Here is a 27,042-nt window from a genome sequence, read left to right on the forward strand (position 1 = left end):
GGTAATTTTATGTATTTTAAATAAATTTTATGTATTTTAATCCTATTTTAAATGTTTTATTAATAAATAATTTATATTAACTAAAATTTAGAAATCACATTAATATTTATTAAAAATACATTTAATATCATAATTGCATATCAGTGAATTTTATTTGCTATTTTATAAAAGTAAATATAATGAATTATGTTATTTAAACAATAAAAGAAAATCAAAAAAAAAAATTATCCCGTCGCTACAGTACCACACTATATTTAGTGTGACACTGTATCAAAAATCACCAAAACACTATAATGGCGTTGCTTATACCGTCTCATTGGAGATGAAAAGTCAAAATTTGACACTATAATGCCGTTATGCAGTTCTCGTTGGAGTTGCCCTAAGCTAACACACAATATGAAAACTCAATCCGACAGTCCAATAATTTCCCTTTGATTTTATGGTACAGCCACATGTCCTGGACAAACAATCAACTCTACTCCAACAAAACCAATACCAATATCAAATGGACACTCTACTACTTCACTCATACCACATAAATTTTCAGAATGAAATGACACTATAGTAAATACACTCTTCGCAGAGAGCTAAGGACATATACTAATGAAAACTATCACTTCATTCAAACCACATAAATATTCAAACAAAAAAACGACACTTAGTCATCTAATCTCATACACTCTTTACAGAGAGACAAGAACATAGCTTTGGTCTAAAACAAAATACAGACAAACACAATACCAAACTACTGTATAGAGACACAAGCACATCACATATCCAATCGCTAACCGAATTTAACGGCAAATCATTCTGGAGATAACCGGTACATTTTCCCGGTTTAGTGTTCTTACTCTCTAAATGGCAAAAGAGTAAATATCTCCCAATTTGTGAGGGTTCTCCGGGTAATTAGAACTGTCAACGTAGAGACGACACCACCACCGGTGAAAGGAAAAACCCTAATCCCCCAAATCAAAACCAATGTTCATACTCAGATTCAAATCCTCACTGATCTCACGCAATCTCACCACAACGGCGGCGAAACGCAGAAGAGTCCCGTCGATATACAAATCCCTAGCCATCGGAGAAGCCGAGAAAGCCGTCACCGACTACCTCCACACAACTCGGTCTCTCTCCTACTCCCACGCCGAGCACATCGCCACGAACGCCTCCTCCTCGATCCGCAGCCTCATCCTGAAGCTCGACTTCTCCGTCGCCACCTTCTCCAAGTCCATCCGGAGGCACCTCAGGTACCACCCCATCAACGAGTTCGAGTTCTTCTTCGAGAGCATCGGCATTGATCTCCGCGAGGTCGGCGAGTATCTGCCCGAGAAGAAGTTCTTCTTCTCCGAGGATCCGCGCGTTTTGGAGGCGGCTTGTGCGTTGTCTGGGTTTGGGTTTCCTTGGAATAGGCTTGGGAGGTTGTATAGAGAGGAAAGGTCTGTTTTTTTGCGGAGTGGGGATGAGATTGGTTCGATGCTGGTTAGGTTGAGTGGTGTTGGGTTTAGTACGGTGGCTGTGGCTGGGATTTGTTTAGCGTTTCCGAGTGTTCTGTGTGGTGGTGGTGCGGAGGTTGGTTGTTTGTTTGTGAAGCTGAAGAGACTGTTTGAAGAGTTTGGTGCGGAGGAGGATGTTGTTGTTGATGAGAATGTGGAGTCTTGGTACGTGTTTGGTAGGAAAGTTAGGGTGTTTTACGATTTGGGGTTTGAGAGTGAGGAGATGTGGGAGTTGATGGGTAGAAACAGATTACTTTTTGTGGAATTCTCGGAAGAAGATCTGATGAGAAAGACTGAGTTTTTTTGTAGATTTGGTGTCGGGAAAGAGGAGGCTGCTCTTTTGATTCTACGGAATCCGGAGGTTATGAGTTTTGATGTTGAGGAGGCTGTGATCTCAGTTAAGGGAATGCTTAAGCATTTTGGGTTGAGTCAGGATGAAGTGGATGCTCTTTCTCTGAAACACCCTTACGTTTTTGGTAGAAACAGAATGAAGAATCTTCCTCATGTGGTTAGAGCGTTAGGTTTACATGAAAGGATCTTCGATAGGTTGAAAATTGGGACTTATCGTTTACTCAGTAGCTATTCGTTGTTGGATCCCGAAGAAGATATAGACAGAGAATATCAGCAAGGCCTTGAGGAGATTCAACACTTAAGGTGCAAAACACACAGTTTTCAAAAACTTGATTTCCTTCATCAAATAGGTTTTGGCGAAAACGGTTTGACCATGAAGATACTACAACACGTCCATGGCACCGCAGTGGAAATACAGGAAAGATTCCAAATCCTACTAGACAACGGCATCGATTTCTCGAAGGCGTGCATGTTGATAAGATCATCACCGAAGAGCTTGAACCAGAAACCGCATAGCATACAAGAGAAGATAAGGTTCCTTTGTGACGAAATGGGAGATTCTTTGGAGTATCTCGAGGTTTATCCAGCGTATCTCTGTTTCGACCTGGAGAACAGAATCAGTCCAAGGTTCAGGTTCCATAAATGGCTCGTGGAGAGAGGGTTAAGCGAGAAAAACTATTCGATCGCAAGCATTGTAGCAACCAGCGAAAAGGCTTTCGTAGCTCGTTTATATGGGATTCATCCAGCAATTCCTAAACACTATTTCGAACGTTTCTCTTACAGAAAAGACAGATCAACTGTTTCCTAACTTGACAGAAAGTGAAAGATTGTACAATGTTGTGGTTACCTTCGTACATTTTCTTTTCAGAGAACTTATCACAACTTGCTTCGGTTTGGAGACAATGTACAATGTTGCTAGCTTCTCGTCATCAGCACAATGCATCCTGCACGTGTCACAGGTACGTGTTGGGCGAGGAGTGACTAGTGCAAAACGTGGGACGAAATTGCACATGTGATAGTGTGTTTAACTAAATCGAGCTTCTTTGTTAGTTACGTCCGTATAGTTTGACTAAAAGTTCCGTTTTTTAAGCAGCCTTGTAAAACAAGCAACCGTGTGGGTGCCAGTCACGTGCGTCTTACGTTTGGAACCCTTGTGCTAGTGGGGGGCAACGGCTGCAAATCCGGCGATACGTGAAGGGTAAAAACGTCATTTAATTTGTTTCTTACCTTTTTTGTTAGCACTTTGGTTTGGAGATTTAGCAGTAACATAACTGCCGCTCTTCATGTTCTGTTTCTCTCTCTCTCTCTCTCCTCACGTTTGTTTTTGAGCTCTCTCTCTTTTTCTTTCTCTTCCGTGATTAGGGTTTCGATCAGATGTTCCGTCAATCCATAGCGTTTACTCCGCCGGTCCATGGCTCTGATCCGCCGCCGCCGCCGCCGGCACAGCAGCAATCTCAGCAGCAGCAGCCGTCGGTTGTGAACGTGAGCGAGAGCTCTAGAAGGCAACAGATTGCAGCAGCTTCTTCATCGCCGGTGAAATCTCATCCGCTACACAACTTCCCGCTTTCTGATCTCAGGTGGGCTATGAATCACGCCAATACACATCGGCTGCGGAAACCATCCGGCAGATCTCCGCTCCGCGAAGCTACTAATCATGGCAAAGGGAGTCTGGTGACTGAGGAGGTTAACGAAGCATCTGGCTCTTCATCTTTTGAATTGAGACCGGAGAAGCAGAAGAAGAAGAAGGATGTTGTCAGTGACTACTCCGCCGCAGATCGATCCGGGACGAAGTCAACGGCGGCGGACGGTAGATCGAAGATCTTTATCCGGATCCGCACGAAGAACAACGAAGAAACAGCTGATACCTCCGCCGCCACCGCCACCGGAGTCTCCGCCGCCACCGTCGTCGCTGATGTTCACGAGACTGATGATTCAGCTGAGCCGGGGATTGATGCTGATGTATCTATCGGTGAACGGATCTCCGATGGTGGTGGTGGTGGTGGTCAGGAAGGAGACGAGTTTGGTCCGAAGACTTGGAATCTGAGACCGAGGAAACCGCCGACGAAGAAGCGTTCAATCGGAGGAAACAGTGGTGGAACGTTATTGACGGAGAACAAAGCTCAGGGAACGGTTAGAACGGAGGCTATTCGATCCAGGAACGGCGTGGATGCCAAGATTGCGACGGCGACGGAGAGGAAGGAGAAGAAACCGAGGTTATCGATCTCGCTATCAAAGATGGAGATAGATGAGGATATCTACTCGTTGACCGGATCAAAACCTAGCAGAAGACCAAAGAAGAGAGCCAAAAACGTGCAGAAGCAGCTCGATGTAAAAGTCTTAACCCTTGTTTTTGTATCATATGGATCTCCCAGTTCGCAACTTTTAGCTGACAATTTTGTATATTTTTTCTTGTTTTCAGGTTCTGTTTCCAGGTTTGTGGATGGGTAACGTTTCTTCAGACGCTTACAAGGTCTCAGAACATGCTTAAAAGAGGTATAACCTTTTGATGAATCCGATTTGGATAGTCTTTTATGTATCTGTTTTGTGTAAGCTGTAAGAGGGAAAAAGTGTACTATTATATGAATCTTGTAGGATTGATGTGAAGTTAGTCTTGTTTTGATTGGCTTCGACTGAAACCAGATAGGGGAGTTGATTAAGCTTATTTTTCCACGGATTAAGGTATAAAGTAGTGGATTCAATACTGTTTGTCATTTGAGCCACACTAGTGCATTTTCTCCTTTGGTGATTTCGTTTTGCAGTGATATGATTTTGTAAATTTATGAAAATAATGCGCCTGTGAAATTGATCTCCATGAAGATTTTTTATGTATTTACTTGCTTGGATGTGGTTACATTTGGTGTCTTAGATTGCAAACAGTGAGGGTTATATGTTATATCATATGTGTTACTGAATTTTACAGAATTAGAGAGTTTCCAATGAAAAGGTGCTTTCTTATGAATCAACTCTTAATTTGCAAGTTCCCTCTTCAATGTTTGACGGGGAAGAAACATTCTGTTTCAAAAGTTCCTGAGTTTGGTGTCAAATGGTTGAGGGTTATTATTAGAGTGTAATGGTCTTAAGTTGCGAGGTTTAGACTTGCTAAATGGATCACTATATAAACAAACAAACTTCACCTTCATGTCCTCATTCTTATGTTCTAATGATATGCAGAATTGCAATTGTCGCTTCTTCAAAGCCTTAGCTTCATTTTTTCGGGGCGTGCTCGAAATATTGCCTCGAGGTTTGAAAGCACTGAAATCAATCTTTAGCTTCAGAATTGGGTCCTAACTGGCGGCAGTATGAAATATCTCCGATCCGGCCACCTTATTTGCTGCCACTGATGTGATGTCATGATGATACGGCCTTAGTTCTTTTTTTCTTTGTTTACACACTTGTTGACCTTTTTGTAATTAATTTAGTCGGTAGTACACTCAGTAATTTTTTTTCATTGGTTGACCAATTTTGCGAAAATAAAATGAGAATAATCTACATATATGCAGCGTAAATATCACATATTACAAAATCTTTTGTTTTTTTGTTAGTTCCCACTTCATTAAACCAAGTTTTGGTCCACAAAACGTTTTTCGCAGAGAACTGTTTTTGGGAGAGCATCTCCATCTGACCATATCTAATCTATATACGAATGAAAAAAAGTTTGCTCTTATTCTCTTTCAATAATGAATCTTGCTTCGGATGATATGATCCATGTTCATGTTCCTAGTTATCAATGTAGACTACTCTTTATCTATAGCATTTTTACAAATCGTTGATTATGTCCCTCTTGGGAGTTCAAACTCGGATCGAGTAAATGAAAAATATAATCTTGACTTTGAACGAGTAGCTATTTAATCATGTATTATATACTTGTAAGGACCATATGCTTTGCATTCGTCACTGAGATATCATCTCCACTTGCTTTGTTTTGTACCTTTATTGACATTTTTATAGAGAAATCTAATCCCATTAGCCATTTAGACGGTAGTACTCTTTCCACCATAATCCTATAAAAGCCAGTAATTTAATCGGTTGATGCTTGGTGGTTTCTTATAGTGTGTTGGATCACGAAAATGTAAAACTTCATAGTAATTTCACTGACTCGGATAAACAAACACAAAAAAAACTTCCTGTGTACGTAATAGGTCAATTCCTCGAATTTTCCTATTTTGTGGAATGATCAATTTCTCGCAGTTTCCTACTTTGGAATAACGTTCCATTTACAAGAAACTTTCCTTGAAAACTTCTCTGCAAAAAATCAAGATTCAAAAATCAAAATCAAAAGCTTGTTGCATTTTTATAAATAGAACCTAGGGCCCATTTCTAAGGCAAAGATCAAGCAGAAAAAAAAACAATGGATAGGTGCTACCAACACGTCTTTGTGATGCGTCACGGACATAGACTCGACAACTTCGACCCACTTTGGGCAAAAACAGCTATTAGACCTTGGGATCCTCCTCTCTTCGAGGACGGCGTGGTTCGGGCGTTTATAACCGGTCAAAGGATCGGAACTCAGACCGGGTCTCCTATTCACCGCGTCTTCGTCTCTCCTTTCCTCAGATGTATTCAGACAGCTTCCGAGGTCGTGGCAGCTCTCTCCTCCCTCTACCCCAACGCCATGTCTTCCATTGACAAACCTAACCTAGTCAAGGTCAGATCATCATCATACCTGCTTGTTTGCTTAACACCCAGCTGAGAGATGTTTGTTATACTTACTTAACTTATTTTCTCTGCAGGTTGCTATTGAATACGGCTTGTGTGAGATGATGAACCCGACGGCTATATGGCCTCAGGTTTCTCCTCAAGATGGAAAATTTGACTTCAATATTTCGGATCTTGAAGCTATGTTTCCCGAAGGAATGGTGGATCATAATGTGGATCCTATTTATAAAGAGGTCTTTCTTCCTATAGATTGAAACTTTCCAAGTTTAGGCTTTCTTACCTTTTGTTACTTCTGTTCAGATGCCAAAATGGGGGGAGTCGGTAAAAGGTTGCAGAGAACGGTATATTAAAGTTGTAAAGGCTCTTGCAGACAAGTATCCTACAGAGAATTTGCTCTTAATCACACACGGTAAGCAAGTTTCCTGAATTTCTTTTTTCTTGTTTTATCACTCTAAGCCTCTTCGATGGAATTGGTAGGGGAAGGATTGGACACAACATTCTCCAAATTCTTTAAAGATGCAACCGTTCACGAAGTAGACTATTGTGCTTATGTTGAATTGAGAAGAGAGGTCTCAAGTAAAGATGGGGACGTTGTTGAAACTGGGGAGTATGAAGTGGTTTTGAGTCATGGCCCAACTGGAATCAAGTTTAGTCATGGTCCTGTCGTAATCCCAACACCGATTTAGCCAATGTTCATCAGTTCCTCTGTTTTTTGTACTTTTTATTTGTATTTTCTTTTGAACATTTATTACTTTTATTTTTATTTGAATTGCTTTTGTATGTGAACTATGAATCGTGACTTCAATGTTATCATTCAATTAAATAAGGTTTGTCACTTCTTATGCCACATAAAAAAACACAACTTTCACATTAAACATAGAAAAAAGAGCTGTCATTACATAATAATGTTTTTAGATTGTTGCTTGCGGTACAAACAAAGCTAGTTAAAGTCTGAGTCAGATTAGACCTAAACACAAACATGGAAACAGACTAATAGAAAACAAGAACCAACAAGTTCATGAGACTGATGATTCTTTGCCACGGCAGTCTCCGCCGCCTCCATCGTCTCTGATTGAAACAACCCGTCCCATGGGAACTATCGGCCTCGTGGACTTTAGGCTGGTCCTGCATAGCATCGACCATAACTCCTCACATGTGAATCCCTTACGATCATACATATAGGTTATTGGTGAGTTTGACATTCCTCGAACCCAAGACCTTATCCTTTAACAATTGTCACCGATTGAACTGCAGATGGATTGTTATACTGATATTCATGAGAGCCGGTGATTGATGCTGATGTTCTTATTGTGTTAAATCAAAGTTAAAAAAGTTGAAAATTCAGTGAGACATGCAATGAGATAAAAAACGTAATTTATATGGAAGTTTGCATTTCTCCATCAAACTGAATAAATTTAAAAACCAAAATTGTATCATGAAAAAAAAAGTAAGAATGAAGTGTTTACTTATTAGATGAAAGTTGTAGGTACAAATAAAATAGAGAAAAAAAGTAATGTAAACCAAAGAGATGAAATAGAAAGAAAGAAAATGTGATAAAAAGGAAAAGAGAAAGTCAGACGAAATAAAAAGAGTGCAAAAAAAGGAAACATGTGGACGAGAAGAGATGTAGCTGCAGTATATCTCTGTTAACAGCTCCATATGATATCTGCAATTGAATCTTTGTGTGTCAGACTCAGCTGTATGTCGCCGAATTGTACGTCAGATTTCAAAGGCTTCTTCGACATTTCTGGGTGCTAATTGTATAGGTTAAGTTGATAAAGTTCTATCGAATGGTAGATCTCCAATTTAGATCTCTTATATGGGTAAGATTCTAATTGTCTCTAATTTCAGTGACTCGGATAAAGACAAAAATAATAACTTCATGTATACGTAATGATCAGTTCCTCGCAGTTTCCTTAGTGGAATGAGCAGTTCCTCGCAGTTTCCTTAGTGAACTGAGGAAACAACGCTCCATTTACAAAAGACTTTCCTTGAAAACTTTCCTGCATAAACAGTCAAAAGTCACTCTCCAAAAACTAAAAAGCAAAATCCAGTTGCAGATATAAATAGTACCCCTCCCAGTTCTAAGGCAAAGACCAAGCAGACTAAAAAAATGGATAGCTACCAGCACGTCTTTGTGATGCGTCATGGAGACAGACTCGACAACTTCGACCGACACTGGGCAGCAACAGCTGCCAGACCTTGGGATACTCCTCTCTATAAAGACGGCATGGTTCGAGCGTTTCAAACCGGTCAGAGAATCCGATCTCAGACCGGGTTTCCTATTCACCGCGTCTTCGTCTCACCTTTCTTCCGTTGTGTCCAGACAGCTTCCGAGGTGGTGGCAGCTCTCACCGCCCCCGGAGACCTCCCTTCCGTCGATACATCAAAGCTAATCAAGGTCAGATCATCTGCTTATTGCTTAAACTCATATGAGATGTTTGTTCATACTTTGCTTATTATATATACAGGTTGCTATTGAATACGGCTTGTGTGAGATGATGAACTCGTTTGCTATATGGCCTGAGGTTTCTCCTAAAGATGGAATATTTGACTTCAATATTTCGGATCTTGAAGCTATGTTTCCTGAGGGAATGTTGGTTCATAATGTGGATCCCATTTATAAAGAGGTGCTTGCTTCCTATATATAGAAACTTTCCAAGTTTTGAATTTTTTTTTTTGATAAGTAAGTTTTGAATTTTCTACCAATTTATATTTAGTATAAAGTTTAAACTCACCCTTCTTGGTTCTTTTGTTCAGATGCCAAAATGGAAGGAGACTGTGGAAGGTTGCAGAGAAAGATATGTTAAAGTTGTAAAGGCTCTTGCCGATAAGTATCCTACAGAGAACTTGCTCTTAGTCACCCACGGTAAATAAAGTTTTCACCCACTTGTTTTTTTTTCTTTTTAAAACTTGTTTCCTCACTCTCGTTGATGGAATTTTAAGGGGAAGGATTGGAAACAACATTCTCCACCTTTTGTAAAGATACAACCATCAACGAAGTAGACTACTGTGCTTATGTTCAATTGAGAAGACAGGTCTCAAGTAAAAAAGATGGGGATGTCGTTAAAACTGGGGAGGAGTATGAGGTGGTTAGTCAAAGTGGAATCAGGTTTAGTCGTGACGTAAGCCGAACAACGGATAGTTACCAACACGTCTTTGTGATGAATCACGGAGACAGACTCGACAACTTAGACCCACATTGGGCAGAAACAGCTGCAAGACCTTGGGATCCTCCTCTCTTTCTAAACAGCAAAGTTCGAGCGTTTAAAACCGGTCAAAGGATCCGATCTCAGACCGGGTTTCCCATTCACCGCGTCTTCGTTTCTCCTTTCCTCAGATGTATTCAGACAGCTTCCCAGGTCGTGGCAGCTCTCTGCCTCTCCGCCCCCAGAGACGTGACTTCCATTGATAAATCAAAGCTAGTCAAGGTCAGATCATCTGCTTGTTGCTTAAACATCAGCTGAAATGTTTTTGTTTTTTTCTTTGTAACCAAGAGGTTCATAATAGCCATGGTCCTTTCTAGTTGAGTTAATGACCTTTCGTTAGACTTACTATTCTGAAGGTTGCTATCGAATACGGCTTGTGTGAGATGATGAACTCGGTGGCTATATGGCCTGAAGTGTCTCCTAAAGATGGAAACTTCGACTTCAATATTTCGGATCTTGAAGCTATGTTTCCTGAAGGAATGGTGGATCATAATGTGGATCCCATTTACAAAGAGGTGCTTGCTTCCTCTAGATAGAAACTTTCCACTTTTGTACCTTTCATATTTAGTATAAAGTTGATATAACCCTTTTGTTCCTTCGGTCCAGATGCCAAAATGGGAAGAGTCCGTGGAAGATTGCAGAGAAAGATATGTTAAAGTTGTAAAGACTCTTGCCGATAAGTATCCTACAGAGAACTTGCTCTTAATCACCCACGGTAATCAAGTTTCTTGAGCTTTTTTTCACTTGCGTTCTCTCACTTGTTGTCTCAATCTAAGCCCTCTTTGATGGAAATTTTTTTAGGGGAAGGATTGGTAACAACATTCTCGACCTTCTATAAAGATACAACCGTCCACGAAGTAGACTATTGTGCTTATGTTGAATTGAAAAGAGAAGTCTTAAGTAAAGATGAGGATGTTAAAATTGGGGAGTATGAGGTTAGTCAAACTGGAATCAGGTTTAGTCATGATCCTGTCATAAGCATAACACCGGTTTAGTCTCAGTTCCTCTGTTTTTGTACTTTTGATCGTCTTTGAACTGCTTATTGTATGAACTATTAATCATGGTTTCAATGTTATCATTCAGTTAAATAAGGTTTGAAACTTCTGCCACATAAAAAACACACACACACACACACACAACTTTCACATGAAACAGAGAAGAGTTGTCATTACATAAGAATGAAATTAGATTGTTGCTTGCGGCACAAACAAAGCTAGTTGAAGTCTTAGCCAGACTAGACTTACACACACATGGAAACAGTCTAATAGGAAACATAACTTAATTTTCATAAGCAAGAAAATATTCATGCTTGTGTTTGAACTGCTTTTATACGAACTATGATTCATGGTTTCAAATTTATCACTCAATCGAATAAGATTATAAACAACAACATAACTTTCACATAAAACAGAGAAAGCAGAGTTGCCATTACATAAGAATGTAGTTAGATTGTTGCTTGCGGAACAAACAAAGCTAGTTAAAGTCTGAGTCAGATTAGACCTAAACACACAAAAGGAAACAGACTAATAGAAAACAAGAACCAACAACAAGCTTGAAACACACAATCTAAGGACTCGTGGTTTGATCATCAACTTGATCAAACATGTCGGCAGGGAAATCGTGTAAGAAAACATCAGATTCTTCATCCTCCTTTGACACATGTCTGAATCTTCTCGGCGCCGGAGAGGGCTCAAAAAACGGCTGAGGAATACCGAACAAGGGCTCAGAAGAATCAGCCGGTCCAAGTATATCGTAGAAAAAAGGGTCGTCGAGATCAGTCCCAAAGGTAAAAGGCTGATGATTCTCTAACCTAATACCTAGTTCCGGCGACCTGATCAAGGCTTCATCAACAACTTGGTCTGCTGATGATGATGAGTAAGGGAGAATCTTGGAAGTGGAAGAAGAAGAAGCTCTAGTCTCTTCCTCAACAAAACCAATACTCTGAGATTGGATTGGTTTGACGTTTTTGCCCTTGCTAGGTTTTGGATTGAGGCAACTAGAACTCGATGCATCAGAGGAGTTATGGAGAATCCTAGCGAGTCTCTTTAGTCTGCTACTCCAGAAGTTCTTCACATCGTTATCAGTTCTTCCCGGTAGATACGTAGCGATCCTCGCCCATTTGTTACCAAACTGCGACTGCAAATCAATCACCGTCTTCTCCTCCTCTGCCGAGAACTTGCACCCACTTTGAATAAAATAAAAACCTAACTTGTGACTGAAGCAAACAAAACCAGATATAGAAGAAGATAAGACGAGAGAGGGAGAGAGAAAGTTTTGTTACTTTTTGAGATTGGGACGGAGTTTGTTGACCCAACGGAGACGGCATGACTTTCCGGTGCGTTGAAGAAGACCTTTGGATCGAATGGAGCTCCAGTCACGAGGACCGTAACGCTTGACATGGTTGATGAGAACTTCGTCTTCCTCGGCTTTCCATGGACCTTTCTTGATATCTTCCTTCTTAGCGGCTTCCATTTTCTTCATCTTTAGTAGTGGATAGATACTCTTCTCTCTGTTACACAAACATTGTTAAGAGGGAAGTTTCTTTCGCTTTTGTAGTGACGGTTGAAACTTGGAAGCAGTTATCTCCCATTACCCTCTATGCCTCCCACTTTCACTACCCCCACTCTCCCAAGTTTCTCTCTCGAATTATTAAAATGCCATCGTGTTATTTATTGGGTTATTAGCCCAATACTAAGCCCAAATCAAGTGAGCCCGTGTAAGACCCCGTGATTTTCGATCTTCCTGACTACCAATTACCGAATTGGGTCATGATTCCATGCACATCTCATGCAACTTTTTTTTATCTCATGCAACCTTTACATCCTAGTTCTTATAAATCGGTTTAGTCACTGGACACTGGGGCCTAAGCGGCTTTCGAACGCTCAATTAAACGTTCACAAGCTTCTTTAACATTACTATTTAAAAATGAATTTAAAATGTAGATTATAATACGATGAGTTGAATCTGTGGCACCAAAAGTAGTGTTCTGCCTTTTATTTATTGCATCTGCTGTGTTTTAATCATTCAAATGTCAAAACGTATCGAATTCGATTTTGTATTCACAAAATAAGAAAGCACATAACCCAAAACAGAACACATTAACAAATAAATTACAACTAGAAAACTATATAATAAATATGAATTTAAATATTTGGCAAACAAAAAAACTATAATAAAATGTTATCACACATGGCCCTTTTCCTACTTGATACCAGTCGTGAAATTGGGGTTTTCGAAAGCTGCATCCAATACCTTCCTCGTTAAGGCAACTACTATCATTTTAAATTAAATACCATAATTAATTACGTTTGAACTCATTGGCACCAATAGGGTTTAAATAGGTTAGGATGTGATTAGGTTTTGGAATCGATACGTTCTTATTTTATGGGCTTAATCACATGTAACGATGGCCTATATATATACACTGTTTCATTATTATGTTCTTATCCATCTTTCAGTAATAAGAGTGCAATATCTAAAGTAAGTCATAACCTATACTCCCATGGATGCGTCAACACTTCCTATTTTGAGCCATGCTTCAGATTCGTTAGACAAGATTAGATCCTCCGATCCAATGTTAGATCTCGAATCTGGCACCAATCATGAGTTGAGCAAAACTGCTCCGGGAGTGTGGCGAGTTCCTACAAATACCGACCTATGTTGTATCTACCGAGTCCCAAACTGTCTGCGTCAAGTTAGCCCCGAAGCATACACTCCTCAATCAGTTCTCATCGGACCTCTTCACCATTCTTCGAAACTCAAAGCTCTCAACTCTCATGGAGATATAACAAACGCAAAGTTATGGACTACTTAAACATGGAAGAGCACAAGAAGTTTTACCTAGTGAAATTCGCGAAAAGGCTTGAAGGGAACAATATCATTGATGGATTCAAGAGAGTGATCAAAGAAGACGAAGATATGATCAGAGCAAGCTATTTAGAATCAACGGCCTGGATTAAATCTCGAGAGTTCGTGGAGATGATCCTACATGACTCTGTTTTCATACTAGAGCTCATGTTGAGGTTTTCTGTTGCAGGAACTGAGAAAATAGGGGATCCTCTCATAGACGAGCCATGTCTTGAACTCACAATCAAGAGAGACTTCATCTTGCTCGAGAACCAGATTCCATTCTTCATTCTTGAAAAACTCTTTGATCCGGTAGTTTCAATACTCCGCGGCCAGACATTCCACGAACTAACCATTAACCATTTTGGATTCCTAGGCAAGAGGGGAAGCGAAGCAAAGTTCAGACATTGATATTATTTAGAAGTAATGTCATTACCCCTTCAACCCTCATGTCTGTAACTACATCATGTTCTTGGATTTCCTCATCGACACTGACAAAGATGTAGACTTGCTGGTCGAGAAAGGTAACATTTTCGTCGAACTAGGTCATGTCCTAGTCCCTCCATTTATTTTCTAGAGTAATCAGGCTTATATTAAGAATGCAATAAATGTTTATATTAATTTTATTATTTGTTTTAACTATACACTTTCTAATAACTATTAACCATTTTTTTACCTATAAACCAGTTATATTTAATCAATTCAAAAATTCGTAACTAATATTTTTTAAAATTATATAAAAATACCTTAAAATCTAGAAAATATAGAACAAGAAAAATGTGTTTTTACTTTTGGAATTGGAAAAAGTATATATTAAGTTTCGGATTTTCAAATAAAAAATAATTAACGATTAGTGGACTCGTCCAAATTCTTATTTATGTCCTATCGACTTATATTTTACAGACATTCTTAGAGTTCATTAATCTCTATTAATACCTGTAATGTATATGTAATATGGATATGTGTGTGACTGTAAGATTATTGATTAGTGATGGTTTTGATATTTGTAAGAGATAATAATGAACTGGCTTGGGAACCATGGTTCTGTGGCGAAGATGGTGAACAAGCTTTGTTTGGGAGTCTTGGATGATGGCTCTTACTATTCTGAAATCGCATCAGATGTAATCAAGCACTACAAGAACAAATGCAATAAGTCACGCTCCATCCTCAGGCGCGTGTATTTCAGCAACCTGTAAAGAGGGACAGCCACCCTAGTCGCTGTGTTGCTATTGCTGCTGAGTCTTACCCAGGCCGTGACTTCGATCATTGATATTATTTAGAAGTAAAGTTTTTATCTCTCTAAAATGTGCGCACGTTATCGAATAAATTGTGTCCCCTTTTTATAGTTTTCAAATGATTTAGCTACCAGTATCTGCTTTGTTTTCTCAAGAAAAAGTCTTACCAATCAATCCTTTGATATCCAAAAATAATCCGATGTTGTACATTTTTTATCCCGGTAGGGATGATTGTGGGCATACAAGTCGTTAATACATGGTATCCATATAACTTTTTTTTGCCACAACACGAGTTAAGGTTCTTGTGTATAAATCTTCCATCTTTATAAAGAAAAGAACCTGTTAACGAATCTCCGTGTTCTTTATTTTATACTTATACATACTTACAAATGGACACGCTCACACTCAAAAATTAAGAACTAACCATAAATCTATTTTTACAGTTGGTATCAGAGCGGGTTTGGCTAGAGATCTGGTCAGGTCTGATGTGTTTCGGGTAGATCGATAAAATACCATGGTAGAGAAACAAAAAGAAGTTTTGTGTATTTTAGTATTTGGTCTGCCATGATTGTTTGTGGTGTTTCTTGTTGTTTATGGAGATTTCTTTCATCAAAGAGTTCTGTGATAACTTAACTTTCCGCTGCCGTGAATCAGAAGAAATCATCGAAGAACAAGCTGTGATGAGTAATAATTAGTCTTCTGCCTTTTTTTCTAGCTCTGTTTTAAGATAGTTGATATGTATCATGAAGCTATTATATGGCATCAGAACTCTCTTCTAAGATAGATGATGAAATAAAAAAAAGTCGTCATCATATCTCTGATTGCTCTGAACTAAGACAGAACATACAAGTACAACCTTTACAACGTCAGCTAACTTATGAGATCTCTTCTCTTCCACCAAAAGTAAGACAAAACCCTTACTGCAATTTCAGACAAATATCGAATCGCTAATGATAACTAAGAAACCAAGCTCGAATTTTGATCATGATGTATCTTCCGCCTCTGCATTAAAAAAAAAAAAAAAACAGAACGTTATCAAGAGGAAAATCTTTTGGTCGAGTTTTGTACTAATAAACCCCTAAACGACGGCGTACCAGTGATCTGCTTATCAGGTATCTGAGGAGTGATTCCCAGATTGGTTCTGATGTTAGCTCCCATGTCAATAGCATCTTGGACCTGTGTTGTGTTCGTTCGTTCAGCATCAATTTGGAACAATCACGAGAGAGATAAAAGAGATCAAATGGTTTAACATAGGACTAACCGTGTGGATCCCAGAGGCGCTTAGAAACGCGACGGAGGTGGTGGCTATCGCGCCGACGAAGAGTGATGCGATGCCAAAGGCTTTGACCGGCATCAAACGCAAGTCCCCCGCGTAACCTCTCCGAATACATCTCACTCCCCACATGATTTGAGCTCCGCTTCCCATCGCCCACCACCAATGAGCAGATCCATCGAACAAACTGCTCTCGCCGCCGGCGCCGCGGCTAACGGCGTCGTTCTGTTCCTCCATTTCCGTCGTCGTTTCTTCGGAGACGGTGAAAGGAGAAATGAAATCAGATTCCTCATTTCGTGCCGCATTGTTTACAATTGTTGCAGGCTTAGTGGGCTTATGGGCCCAGCAGGCCTTTTTCCTAGTGTGACCCAGTCTTCTTCTTGGCAATAACCTTGGAGTTAATTAAGGTTTTACAATAAGTTCAGTTGACTAGTAGGAGGAAGAAGTAAGGTTATATGATTGTACCTTCGAAGTTGCTTCTTAATGAAAGAGATGTGTCGACCATGGCCACGAGAGCTTGTTCAAAACTTTTTTCAGAAATTATTTTTATGCTTTTGGTTCAACATATAGTTTAAATATCAAAAAAAGGTGCACAATAATGTTTATTATATGGCAGGGTTAAAAAAAAAAACAAGTTAGCACACTAAAATTTATTACTCATTCCGTTGTACATATTTCACGTAAATTAAAAAAGTAATAAAATATACCGTATAATGTACGTTCATTAAATATATAAATATTTCAATAAAATAATTTAAATAGATTAGTTAAGAAGATAAAAAGATTTTTTGTATGAAAAATTACATTAAAATGTAGAATATTATTTATTTAAAAAAAATTACACTTATTAAAATACAGCGGAAGTATGAATTTGCAAGAAACAATACATTTAGACAAGACAAAGCCGGTTTTGAAATTTTAAAATTTATTAAATTTTAATTATTATTTTTTAGAATCTAAAACTTATAAATATTAATTTTTAAAATTCTGGGATTCAAAAAGAAACACATCTAAACTTGTAAATGCTGAAAAACATCTTAACAGAAAACCCTAGCTGTCAAGAGAAAAAAAAGAAAGTTTTTCATAGTTTCAACCCGATGGTAGAAGGCTTCCACAGCTCCGTCATCGGCTTGTTTGATTCGTTTTACTTCTCTTTCTTTGATCTGGTTTACTTCTGGTTATTTATTTTATTTAATTGCCAATTTATTTTAAATCTTGCAAAGTTTTTTATTGTTCTTTTGTATATTTCTTCCAATAGATTTGGAAAGATAAAAGTTTCAGTTCAATTGAACCGTTTAGAAAAAGTAATTGACAGATCTCCTGCGGATGGTGGCGATGGTTCTTACCGGCTTCAATCGTTGATGGTTTTTCATGTGATGGTAATGGAGTTCTTACTGTAAATTATGGTTACTTCAAAAAGCAGTATCAAATTCTATAGAACGGTAATCTCTTTGACTCTATTATCAGCAATAGAGTAATATAAAGAGTTGTCTTGTCTCAGTGGCTTCTACTGGAGTATTAAAAAGAGAGTGACAATCGTTCTCAATTCAGTCTGAAGCGTGGTGTTTTTGGATTAATACGAAGATAATCTCCTTTGAGATTCAGCTATTCCAAAAACAAATATGGAGTTTTTATGTGAAAATTTTTAGTCATCCATACGTAAGATGTGTGTTATTTTACTTTGGATCCCTACTGATATATCCATTTTTCTACTTTTATTTTGATAGTTTTTATTGTTTAGAACTATTTGTCGTAAAGACTTAATAATAAAATTCAGCGTTAAAAAAAAACTTGTAAATGCTAAAACTTTCATAGCTTAATATAGGGAGCTGCTCTAAAGCTAGGTTCAAATACTTATCATATATACGTGTGTTTAACTTCAGCATTTCCAAAAAAAAATCTTTTAGAAAATTTTCAAATTTGGAATTTTGAGTAATAAAACTTCAAATATAGAATATTACTATTTTAAATTTTAAATTTGAAATTTCATATTTTATTTGTATTTTGATATTTACAATTATATATTACATTATTGATTTTTAAATATTTTATCGTTTATCTTTTTAATCCTTAAAAAATTATGTCATAAATATTTCAAATTTTCTTTTAGAAATTTAAAATTTACACATAAATATTTTTTTATAATCACACATAAAATTATATAAAAACTATAAAATATTCTTTTTTAAATTAGATTGAGACAACAACAATAGCACAGAAAATTTAACAATGCATTAATTGATCATATATAAAAGTAACGAAAATAATTTTATAGAACAGTGTGATATTTTATTTGTAATTTAATAGTTAATTATGTATTTCTGTGTAAAATTTTATATCTGTAATATTTTATTAACTAATATTGCTATAATATTTTTAGAAATGTGTTATTTATTTATAAAATTTATGAATTTAAATTACTTATGGTAAATATTAAGATCATAGTAAAATATATAAATATTTTGAACTTAAATTTAAAATTCGGTCATTGGAAATACTACTTTAAATTTTTAAATACCAAGTTTTGTAAATTTCAAGATAAAGTGTTTTCTTGGAAATGCAAATTTTAAAACTTCAGTACCTCATCATTACACTTGACACTTGAATCCGAGAGCAATTGTTAGATTTAATTTTTAAAGATTAAAATAACAGAGCCATCGGTTTTGAATAAGGGTGTCCACTACTCACTACATTATGATTATAATATATAAATATTAAGTCTGGCCGAAGGAAATATTTGGTATGGCCCAGAAAAATGCTAGGTTCGACCTATTCTGGTGGAGATTGTTTAAAATTCAGAAACGGATTCATGCATCTTAATGGATTCATGTATGCGTTTGTGTTTACATGTTATGATTGTTATCATAATCATCTCCTAACTGTACCCCGTCTTCTGGCGTGTGTACATTGTATTTTAGTTGAATTGAATTGTTTTTTTAGTTGTACGTGTGTATTTATTTATCTCCTACATTATGTTGTGTCTAGGCTTTTCTTGTCATTACCCTAACTTTTATTGTCACTTTATAATGTAGGTATTAATCTTGTTATTTTCACAATTATAATTGTAGATTTGGGTTGTTTACTTTTAAATAGAGTAGCTATATAACAGCTTTTGTGGCTTTTCTTTACTGGACAGCTGAAATGTAATTAAATATAGAACATGTGTTTCAAACACATATTTTCCTTGTTAATGACATTCCTTTTGTTGTTAATAACGGTCTTACTTTTCTTTGAAATGAATATTCATCATTGTAAATTACCCTAACATTATGTTGACTCTAGGCTTTATGTTACTACCCTAAAAATGTTTTGTAATTTTATAGTCTAGGTATTAGTTAATCTTGTTTTCACAATTTTTTTTTGAATGAGATTATTCACAATTATGTAATTGTAGATTTGTTGTTGTTTACTTTACATAGAGTAATTAACAGCTTTTGTGGCTTTTCTTTACAGGACAGCTGAAATATAAGTGTAGCACATGTGTTCTAAACACATGTTTTCCTTGTTAATGACAGTCGTTTTGTTGTCGATCACAGTCTAAAGCCTAAACAATGAATACCATCATTGTAAGACTCTTTTTTTTCTTTGAAACACACATCATTGTAAATGAATATTATATCAATAAAAGAGTTGACACTTGACAATACTCAAGGTTCTTCATTCTTCCGCAACAGCAGAAAAGGAAAGATAAATGTGTGTACATATTTTAATATATAAAACCAGAAAATAAATTAATAGTCATGGAGTACATTAGTACAGTACTGTTCAATGATTTCAATTGCAAAGCTGGTTTCTCTTTCATGTTTTGTTAGTCATTTTAACTTGTTCTCTAGCAAATTAAATGTTCACTATTTATAGTGGCGCCGAATCGTTAAAAAGGACACATGTGCATGTAACTTTTAAGTGCGACTCTGAAGATTATTTGTGCGCCTCTGCAGATTTCACATAATTTCCAAAATAAATTTTATAATTTTAATTTTTTTTGTTTTTTAAAACAAAAAAAACCTTAAGAATTTCAAATTTAGAGTTTAAAAAAGTAAAAATTCATAATAGTTAGAAAATACACGTACATTTTACTTTTTAGTGTGGCTCTGGAGATTATTTGTGTGCCTTTGCAGATTTCAGATATTCTCAAAAAAAAATTATAACTTCAAATATATAATTTTTTTGTTTTTCAAAAAGAAATTTTCAAAATTTCAAATTTAGAATTTTAACGAGTGAAACTTCACTAATCAAAATTTCAAATTTGAAGTTTCACCTTTTATTTACATTTTGTTCTTTACAATTAGTTACATATGATCACATTTATGATTCTTAAGTATTTTTTGTTCATCATTTTAATCTTTAATTTTTATATCTCATAATTATTTCAGATTTTTATATAAGTTTAAGCTTTACAGATAAAATTAAATAAAAATCAAAATAAAAGAAACTTAATAAGAATTACAAAAGAAATTTAATATTTTTTTAGAAAATAAAATGTACATGAAGACAAAAATTGTTGTCCACATTTAAATATTACAACAAGACTAATGGAGTATTGTCCGGAACCTTCAAAATCTTTAAAATATTGTTCAAACGGATTTTTTGTAACCAAAGATGGAGTATTGCGTAAATAATTTTAGGGAATAATTTTGTTTTTTAATATTTAATTATGTATTTCTATTTATAATTTTATATTGTAGTGTGAAATTTTATTAATTAATATTTTTGTAATATGTTTTATATATTTTAGTTATTTGTAAAAGTTTTATAGATTTATATTAATTATGAAAAATATAAGGACTATCTAGTAAATTATAAATAATTTTAAAGTCAAGTTTAAAGTTATACTTTTGGAGAAGAAATACCTTGAAATTTCAAACATGTAATTTTGCAAAGCGTAAAATAAAGATTTTTTTGGAGATGGTTTTAGTATTGTGTTTCAGTCATTTTCTTATTTTGAGTTTGTGATCTTTGTTGTTTCCATCTTGGTTTCTAGGGAATTATGTTTTCTCGCTGGCTTATGGTTCTAGAAGGAGTATGTTCTTTTCTAGTTTCGATGTGTAAGATTTGATTTCTACCTGTTTAATAGAATCTATAGATGGCAAAAAAAAAGGAGAATTGCTAAAAACAACCTAAATATTGAAGTCAAATGCATTAGTATACCCCAATTTCAGTCAAATGCAGAACCAACCTAAATGGAAGATAAAAATACTATTTAGTCCTTATGAACAAACAAAAAAACGGAGGGGTATTTACGTTTCTATCCTTTTGGAAGTCTACATGTAGAAGAAGGAAGTCTACATATTTTTAGACCTCCAGCGAAGTCTAATTTGTAGACTTGATGTGTAGTCTACACCAAAATTTTATCTAATATTTTGTTTTAAAATTGTTTTAAAATAATTATTGTAATAGATTTTAACTAATTATTAATATAATGGATAGTATGAAGTAAATATATTAAAATTTTATATAACTGAACAATTTTAAAGAATATATACTAAATTGGTAACCATATGTTAAACAATGTTCATAGTTTAGAAACAAAAGGTTGTAACATGTTATGTCTCTTAGTGTAGATTTTTAGGGTTAGACTTTAGATTTTGATTTTTTTTTGTTTTATTGACTTAAATGTGCTTATTAATGTTTTGTAGTTTATATTTTGTTTAATTTTGATATTTGATACAGTAAAGGAAACTTTTTGATTATCAAACAAACTATTTAGGGTTTGAGATTTGTGGTTTAGGGTTTCGTAGATCTACAATAAAGTCTATAATGCTAGAGACGTCGTTTTCAGTCTACATTTTTAAATTTTGTTAACAAAAATTTATTATTTTAAATTAAATTGATTTTTAAGAATAAAATGTGAAATCACATACTATAACTATTAAATAAAAAATAAAAATAAAGTTCAGTAAATTTTATGTTAAAATTATTAAAACAATAATGAATTAACAACAATAATAAAATTATCATTGTAGACATTCAATAAGGTCTACTACGTTACAATAAAACCTACTCTTAATTTTTAATTTTAGTAGACTTCAAAAGAAGTCTACAATGTCGGCAATCTTTTAACCTAGTTACATTTATGTCTCCATATATAAATGAAATTTACACAATCTCTCTCTAAAATGGCTGCAAAACTCTCTCACTTCTCTCTAAAACTCTCTCCCTTCTCTCTAAACTCTCTCATTTCTCTCTAAAATCCTCTCATGTTTTTCTCACAAAGTTATGTTGTCATTTTAGGTATTATGATTCATGGTTTTCATATTCTCCTTTAAAAATGTAAGTTTTAGATCTATAGACTTTAAATGTGTATTTTTATGTTATTTATTTCTCACATATCTTTCTGCAGGTATTACCATTGATGGTTTTCATCTCCTCCTCTAAAATGTAAGTTTAGATCTATAGATTTTAAATGTGTATTTATAAGTTTATAATCAAATAAAGTTATAGATCAAACTCTGTGCATTTACTTTTATACTATTTTATCTGATAAATTTTATTTTAAATTATTTTCAGATTTAAAACTGTTTTTCATATTTCAAAATGTATAGATTTTTTCAGATCTGAAAATTATCTGACAGTGTAGACTTTAAATGAAGTCTGCTTATAAAGTTAACTAAACCACACATTTTAAGTAGACTTCACGGGAAGTCTACCAAAATATGACTTTAGTCTTTTTTCTTATGCTTTTTTAATATTTATCTTATTTTGCAGGTATTTTCTTCCATGGTTGTTATCTCCTCCTCCAAAAGATGTAAGAATTACATTTATAGATTTTAAATATTTATTTCTGTAATTATATTTAAATAAAGTTACATATTAAAACTCTATGTCTTTAGTTTATTACTATTTTCATATAAATTATATTTTCTAAAGCTTTTAGATTTAAACTTATTTGATATTTTTTAATATATACATTTTTCAGATTTAGATTTTTTTCTATATGGTAGACTTCAAATGAAGTCTATCTAAAAGTCAGGGCTGGTAGACTTCACTTGAAGTCTAATAGCCTTGATTTTTAAGTAGATTTCATTAAAAACTCACTCAAATATTATTTTAATTTTATTTTATTTCTCATAAAATTATTTTATTTTGCAAATATTCTCTTCCAAAATTTTCAAATCATCTTCCTAAAAATGTAAGATTTACATTTATTCATTATAGATATATTTTGTGTTTATATTGAACTAAATTTATAGATTCATATTTTATATTTTTTCTTTGATACAAGGTTGACAAAAAAATAGTTTTTGAAATATTTTTAGAAAAAAAAAATCAAATTTCTAAATGTACAATTTTGGATCTGAAAGTTTTCCGTTAGTGTAGACTTCAACTAAAGTCTAATGAACAATAAACTTTAAGTAGACTTAATAAAAAGTCTACTAAATATGATTTATTTTTGTATCTTATTTTTTTCTCATAACTTTATCTTACTTTGCAGGTACTTTTTCCAAGATTTTATTTGAGGCATCAAGATTATGAAAAATCAAACATAGTCAAATAAATTCTTTTGTAATATTTTCTCATAATAAAATATTCATTTTTTAATAATTTTGGATGCATAATCAATAAAAATTGTATTCACTTTTAGTTTTGTTTCACTTGTATGATAGTATTAATTTGTTGTTAGATATTGGTTTTTTACAAGAACTAATCAACCAAACAAGTGAAACCACCATGAGGTAAAACAATAACTAACACACATGTGAGTAGAAGAAAATCTAAACAAAAATTTCAAGAAATTTTAAGAGTAAAACTAATCACAAATTTTTGCAAAAAAATTCAAGTGTATAATTATAACACATTAACTTTTGAAATTCATCCAAAACCACTAAAATTTACTAACACACACGGTAACATAACTATATAGTAAAAGTATATGATGATTAATACACAAATGCACTTCTAATAGAATTTATGACGTAGACTTCAAATGTAGTCTACATTCTTAAATTTAGAAAGACGTCTACACTTGTTATCTAACATATATCCAAACCAAAAATTTGTAGTGTACTTAGTTTTGACTTGATACACAAAGGCGTACAAAGTGTGTATTAGATAACTCAATCAAATTCTGCACTTTTCGATCATTCGTGACATGCATAAGTTCACCATGTGTATAACCATCATATATACAGAACATTCTCCCAACTCCAACAAAGAGCCTTTCTCCACTCATTCTCCGTATACTGCCGGTAATTGAGTCATTGTCTCCAAAAAAATACAAGTTTACATAATTAACGAATAAATATTTCATGTTTCATAAAACTATAAACGTAGACATACAAATATGTCTACAATTAACACCTAACAACATAGTAAAATCAAAGTACTATAATTTCATAATTACAACTGTTTTTCTTTTTAAAATCACTCAAACCCATTAGAGTTAACTAACACACACTTTCAAACAAATGTCTTAGTTTGTAACATATTGTAACACACACTTTCAACGATTATTAAAGAAAACTTCAAACCCACGCTGTATATGTTTGAAAGAAAAAAAACATTGTTACCCAATAATCGTTGAAAGTGTGTGTTACAAATCACTCAACACACTTAACCAATATGTTTTTAGTCTAGATCATAATCTTCTTGTACCATTTGAAGAAGTTCAACATGTGTACAACCATCTTTCAAAGGGAACATTCTCCCTCCCTTTTTTTTATTGACCACAAACTCCCACAATGAGCCTTTCTCCACCCATTCTCCGTATACGGCCGGTAATTGAGTCATTTCCTGCAAAATAATATAAATTCACGCAATTAGCGAATAAATATTAATGTAGACTTACAATTATGTCTACAGTTAACACCTAACAACATTGTGAAATCAAAAGTATTATAATTTCATAACTACAACAGTTTTTCTTTTCAAAATCACTCCAACCTATTAGGATTAACTAACACACACTTTCAAACAAAAAAATCTAGAATAAACTTTATGAATAATACATAAATTCAGTTTTAATTTTTTTTCCTACGTAGACTTTTCAATCAGTCTACGACAGTGTAGACGTTCGTGTCAGTCTACAACAATGTAGACGTCCCTGTCAGTCTATTTTTTGGGTTAGTTTTTGCAATTGAAAATTTTACGGGTTACTTTTTTTATTTGACCAGAAACTCATCCAAGTTTTGACTTTATACATTTAGACTTCCGTTTTAGTCTACCACATTGAAAAGGTTAGTTTGACCAGAATTCACCCAAGTTTTGACTTTCGAAGGTAGATTTCATATGTAGTCTACGTGTTACGTAGACTTCGAATAAGGTCTAACTTCAAAACCCATAGGTTGGTTTTGCAATTGACCATTGTTTGACTTTCGAATGTAGATTTCATATGTAGTCTACAGATTTGTAGACTTCGCATAAGGTCTAACTTTAAAACCCATGAGTTGGTTTTGCATTTGACCAAAATAAATATGTAGACTTCAAGAACAGTCTATATTTTTTGTGAAAAATGCGTAGACTGCACTGGAAGTCTACAATTTTAAAAATATTTATTTTATTTAAAAACATTTTAGTCAAATACAATACTAACCTATTCAACGAAGTCAATGTTTTGGTCAAATGCAAAACTGACCTTAAGTAGACTTCATTGGCAGACTACATTTCGTAGACTTCCTTTGAAGTCTACTTAAGAAAGTCAAAAGTTCGGTCAAATGTAAAACCAACCTCTTTTTCGTAGCCGTCTTGGTAGGTCTACGTAGATTTTTGTTTTTGTAGTCAAAGGTAAGGATGTAGACTGCTGGGGAAGTCTGCGTTCCAAAAAAAAATTAAAAAAGTCAATTGCGAAACTGACTTGTTCGTTGACAAATAGACGGAATCGTACGTCTACACATTTGTGTAGACATATAAAGCAGTCTACCATCGCGACACAGACTGAAAAAGTGGTGAAAACCATGTAAACAGTTACCTTTTTCCGGTGTGAACCTCGATTCCGACCCTTTCAACCGTCCAAACTCATAAACCGAGCAAAAGGAAGCATCTTTGACGATTTACTAATGAAGAAACTCGAAAATGTGAAATTTGTGGGATGAAAATGAAAGTTGTGAGAGTGTTTTAGATAGAAATGTAGAGGAAATGAAAGATTTGTTGAGTTAGAGAAGAGAAATAGTGGTTAAAATTGAGTTATTGAGCTTTTATGAGCTCAAACACGGTGGTTCAATGGTGGTTGCAAAATTGAAGATGATGGCATTGTTGTAAATAAGAAAAGATGTTTAGGGTGTAGTTGGTTTTTACTCATTTTCGATTTTAAAAAAAAAAAAAATAATGGCAGTTTTGTAAATATTTTGAAAACATAAGGATGGTTTGGAAAATTCATAGGTGAATAGTAATGAGAAAAAAAAGGGGTTGATTTTGCATTTGACTTCAATTCTTAGGTCTATTCTGAAAAAAGCTCCCAAAAAAAAATAACACGTAACCTTCTACAAATACAAATCTCCAGAAACATGTTAATGAAAAGTTAAATTATATATAGCCAGCTCAATCAGTCAAAATACATTATAGACAGCCTGATTATAGAGCTTTAGATCCAAAGATTCCATAGAAACTAATTTACAAAAGCTAGCAACGATGTTAATAAATTTAAATATTTAATATTGATTGTGAAGAATAAAAATATAACAAGTTAAACTCCTCAAAACAATATTAATGAAAACTAAGCATGGGCGAATGACTGAAAGGGATCGGTTGATAACGTGATTCTCGTGGTTTGAATTGTTTTTACTAATTTGACTACTGTGTATTACCAACGTCCAAGTTAATTAGTAGCTACGTCAATTCCGTGTAAAGCAAAGGGGGCCAACTCCAAACTTCTACATTGTATGTTTTTTTTCTTATTACATACTAACAGTATATATAGCGAAGAAGATAAAAGTAGACACTGCACATTGTGTTGTTCTTATTGGTTATTGTGACGTCACACAATTCAAAGCCAAAATTCATGGGTTATTAAGGGGACGCACATGCACGATGGTCGGTCCATATAT

General features: G+C 34.7%; 7 protein-coding genes and 2 long non-coding RNA genes across 11 annotated transcripts; 6 read left to right on the forward strand and 3 right to left on the reverse strand.

Annotated features, from left to right (window-relative positions):
• The first annotated feature begins 903 nt into the window (after positions 1-903).
• Positions 904-2,740, forward strand: LOC108862895 (transcription termination factor MTEF18, mitochondrial). The gene has a single exon (XM_018637159.2). The coding sequence runs from the start codon at positions 979-981 to the stop codon at positions 2,650-2,652; it is 1,674 nt and encodes a 557-aa protein (XP_018492661.1). The 5' UTR covers positions 904-978; the 3' UTR covers positions 2,653-2,740.
• Positions 2,664-5,337, forward strand: LOC108862896 (uncharacterized). Of its 3 annotated transcripts, XR_001951054.2 has the most exons (6): positions 2,664-2,803; positions 2,938-3,042; positions 3,207-4,172; positions 4,264-4,337; positions 4,437-4,523; positions 5,016-5,337. XR_001951054.2 is itself a non-coding variant. In XM_018637160.2 (5 exons), the coding sequence occupies exons 3-4, from the start codon at positions 3,219-3,221 to the stop codon at positions 4,330-4,332; spliced, it is 1,023 nt and encodes a 340-aa protein (XP_018492662.1). In that variant the 5' UTR covers positions 2,664-2,803; positions 2,938-3,042; positions 3,207-3,218; the 3' UTR covers positions 4,333-4,337; positions 5,016-5,337. The 3 variants fall into 3 exon arrangements, 2 of the variants coding, with proteins under 2 accessions (XP_018492662.1, XP_018492663.1); XM_018637160.2 differs by lacking the exon at positions 4,437-4,523; XM_018637161.2 differs by lacking the exons at positions 2,664-2,803; positions 2,938-3,042; positions 4,437-4,523 and having other exon boundaries at positions 3,097-4,172.
• Positions 5,338-6,033: 696 nt separating this feature from the next.
• Positions 6,034-7,326, forward strand: LOC108863299 (uncharacterized). The gene is made up of 4 exons (XM_018637678.2): positions 6,034-6,489; positions 6,575-6,733; positions 6,801-6,909; positions 6,978-7,326. The coding sequence occupies exons 1-4, from the start codon at positions 6,193-6,195 to the stop codon at positions 7,184-7,186; spliced, it is 774 nt and encodes a 257-aa protein (XP_018493180.2). The 5' UTR covers positions 6,034-6,192; the 3' UTR covers positions 7,187-7,326.
• A 1,130-nt stretch (positions 7,327-8,456) lies between these two features.
• LOC108863297 (uncharacterized) lies at positions 8,457-10,800 on the forward strand. Its single transcript, XM_018637676.2, has 7 exons — positions 8,457-8,901; positions 8,972-9,130; positions 9,261-9,369; positions 9,447-9,931; positions 10,066-10,224; positions 10,316-10,424; positions 10,511-10,800. Exons 1-7 carry the CDS (start codon positions 8,614-8,616, stop codon positions 10,702-10,704), a joined length of 1,503 nt encoding a protein of 500 aa, XP_018493178.2. The 5' UTR covers positions 8,457-8,613; the 3' UTR covers positions 10,705-10,800.
• A 475-nt stretch (positions 10,801-11,275) lies between these two features.
• Positions 11,276-12,190, reverse strand: LOC108863298 (transcription factor DUO1). The gene is made up of 2 exons (XM_018637677.2): positions 11,991-12,190; positions 11,276-11,894 (listed from the first exon to the last, which is right to left on the reverse strand). Exons 1-2 carry the CDS (start codon positions 12,188-12,190, stop codon positions 11,276-11,278), a joined length of 819 nt encoding a protein of 272 aa, XP_018493179.2.
• Positions 12,191-13,091: 901 nt separating this feature from the next.
• LOC108860908 (UPF0481 protein At3g47200) lies at positions 13,092-14,147 on the forward strand. The gene is given in 2 exon segments (XM_018634752.2): positions 13,092-13,506; positions 13,509-14,147. Coding segments are annotated over 2 exon segments (753 nt in total). The 5' UTR covers positions 13,092-13,211; the 3' UTR covers positions 13,967-14,147.
• A 1,431-nt stretch (positions 14,148-15,578) lies between these two features.
• Positions 15,579-16,355, reverse strand: LOC108859621 (uncharacterized). The gene is made up of 3 exons (XM_018633531.2): positions 16,052-16,355; positions 15,885-15,966; positions 15,579-15,792 (listed from the first exon to the last, which is right to left on the reverse strand). The coding sequence occupies exons 1-3, from the start codon at positions 16,298-16,300 to the stop codon at positions 15,773-15,775; spliced, it is 351 nt and encodes a 116-aa protein (XP_018489033.1). The 5' UTR covers positions 16,301-16,355; the 3' UTR covers positions 15,579-15,772.
• A 5,600-nt stretch (positions 16,356-21,955) lies between these two features.
• On the forward strand, positions 21,956-23,547 carry LOC130512801 (uncharacterized). Its single transcript, XR_008946408.1, has 4 exons — positions 21,956-22,333; positions 22,404-22,441; positions 22,769-22,808; positions 23,496-23,547. It is a non-coding gene; the product is annotated as an uncharacterized LOC130512801 (long non-coding RNA).
• A 996-nt stretch (positions 23,548-24,543) lies between these two features.
• LOC108852744 (uncharacterized) lies at positions 24,544-26,098 on the reverse strand. Its single transcript, XR_008946228.1, has 3 exons — positions 25,968-26,098; positions 25,727-25,809; positions 24,544-24,793 (listed from the first exon to the last, which is right to left on the reverse strand). It is a non-coding gene; the product is annotated as an uncharacterized LOC108852744 (long non-coding RNA).
• Between the last annotated feature and the right edge of the window lie 944 nt (positions 26,099-27,042).

Source organism: Raphanus sativus, chromosome 5 (assembly GCF_000801105.2).
Source record: "Raphanus sativus cultivar WK10039 chromosome 5, ASM80110v3, whole genome shotgun sequence".
In the NCBI taxonomy this organism is placed as follows: domain Eukaryota; kingdom Viridiplantae; phylum Streptophyta; class Magnoliopsida; order Brassicales; family Brassicaceae; genus Raphanus; species Raphanus sativus.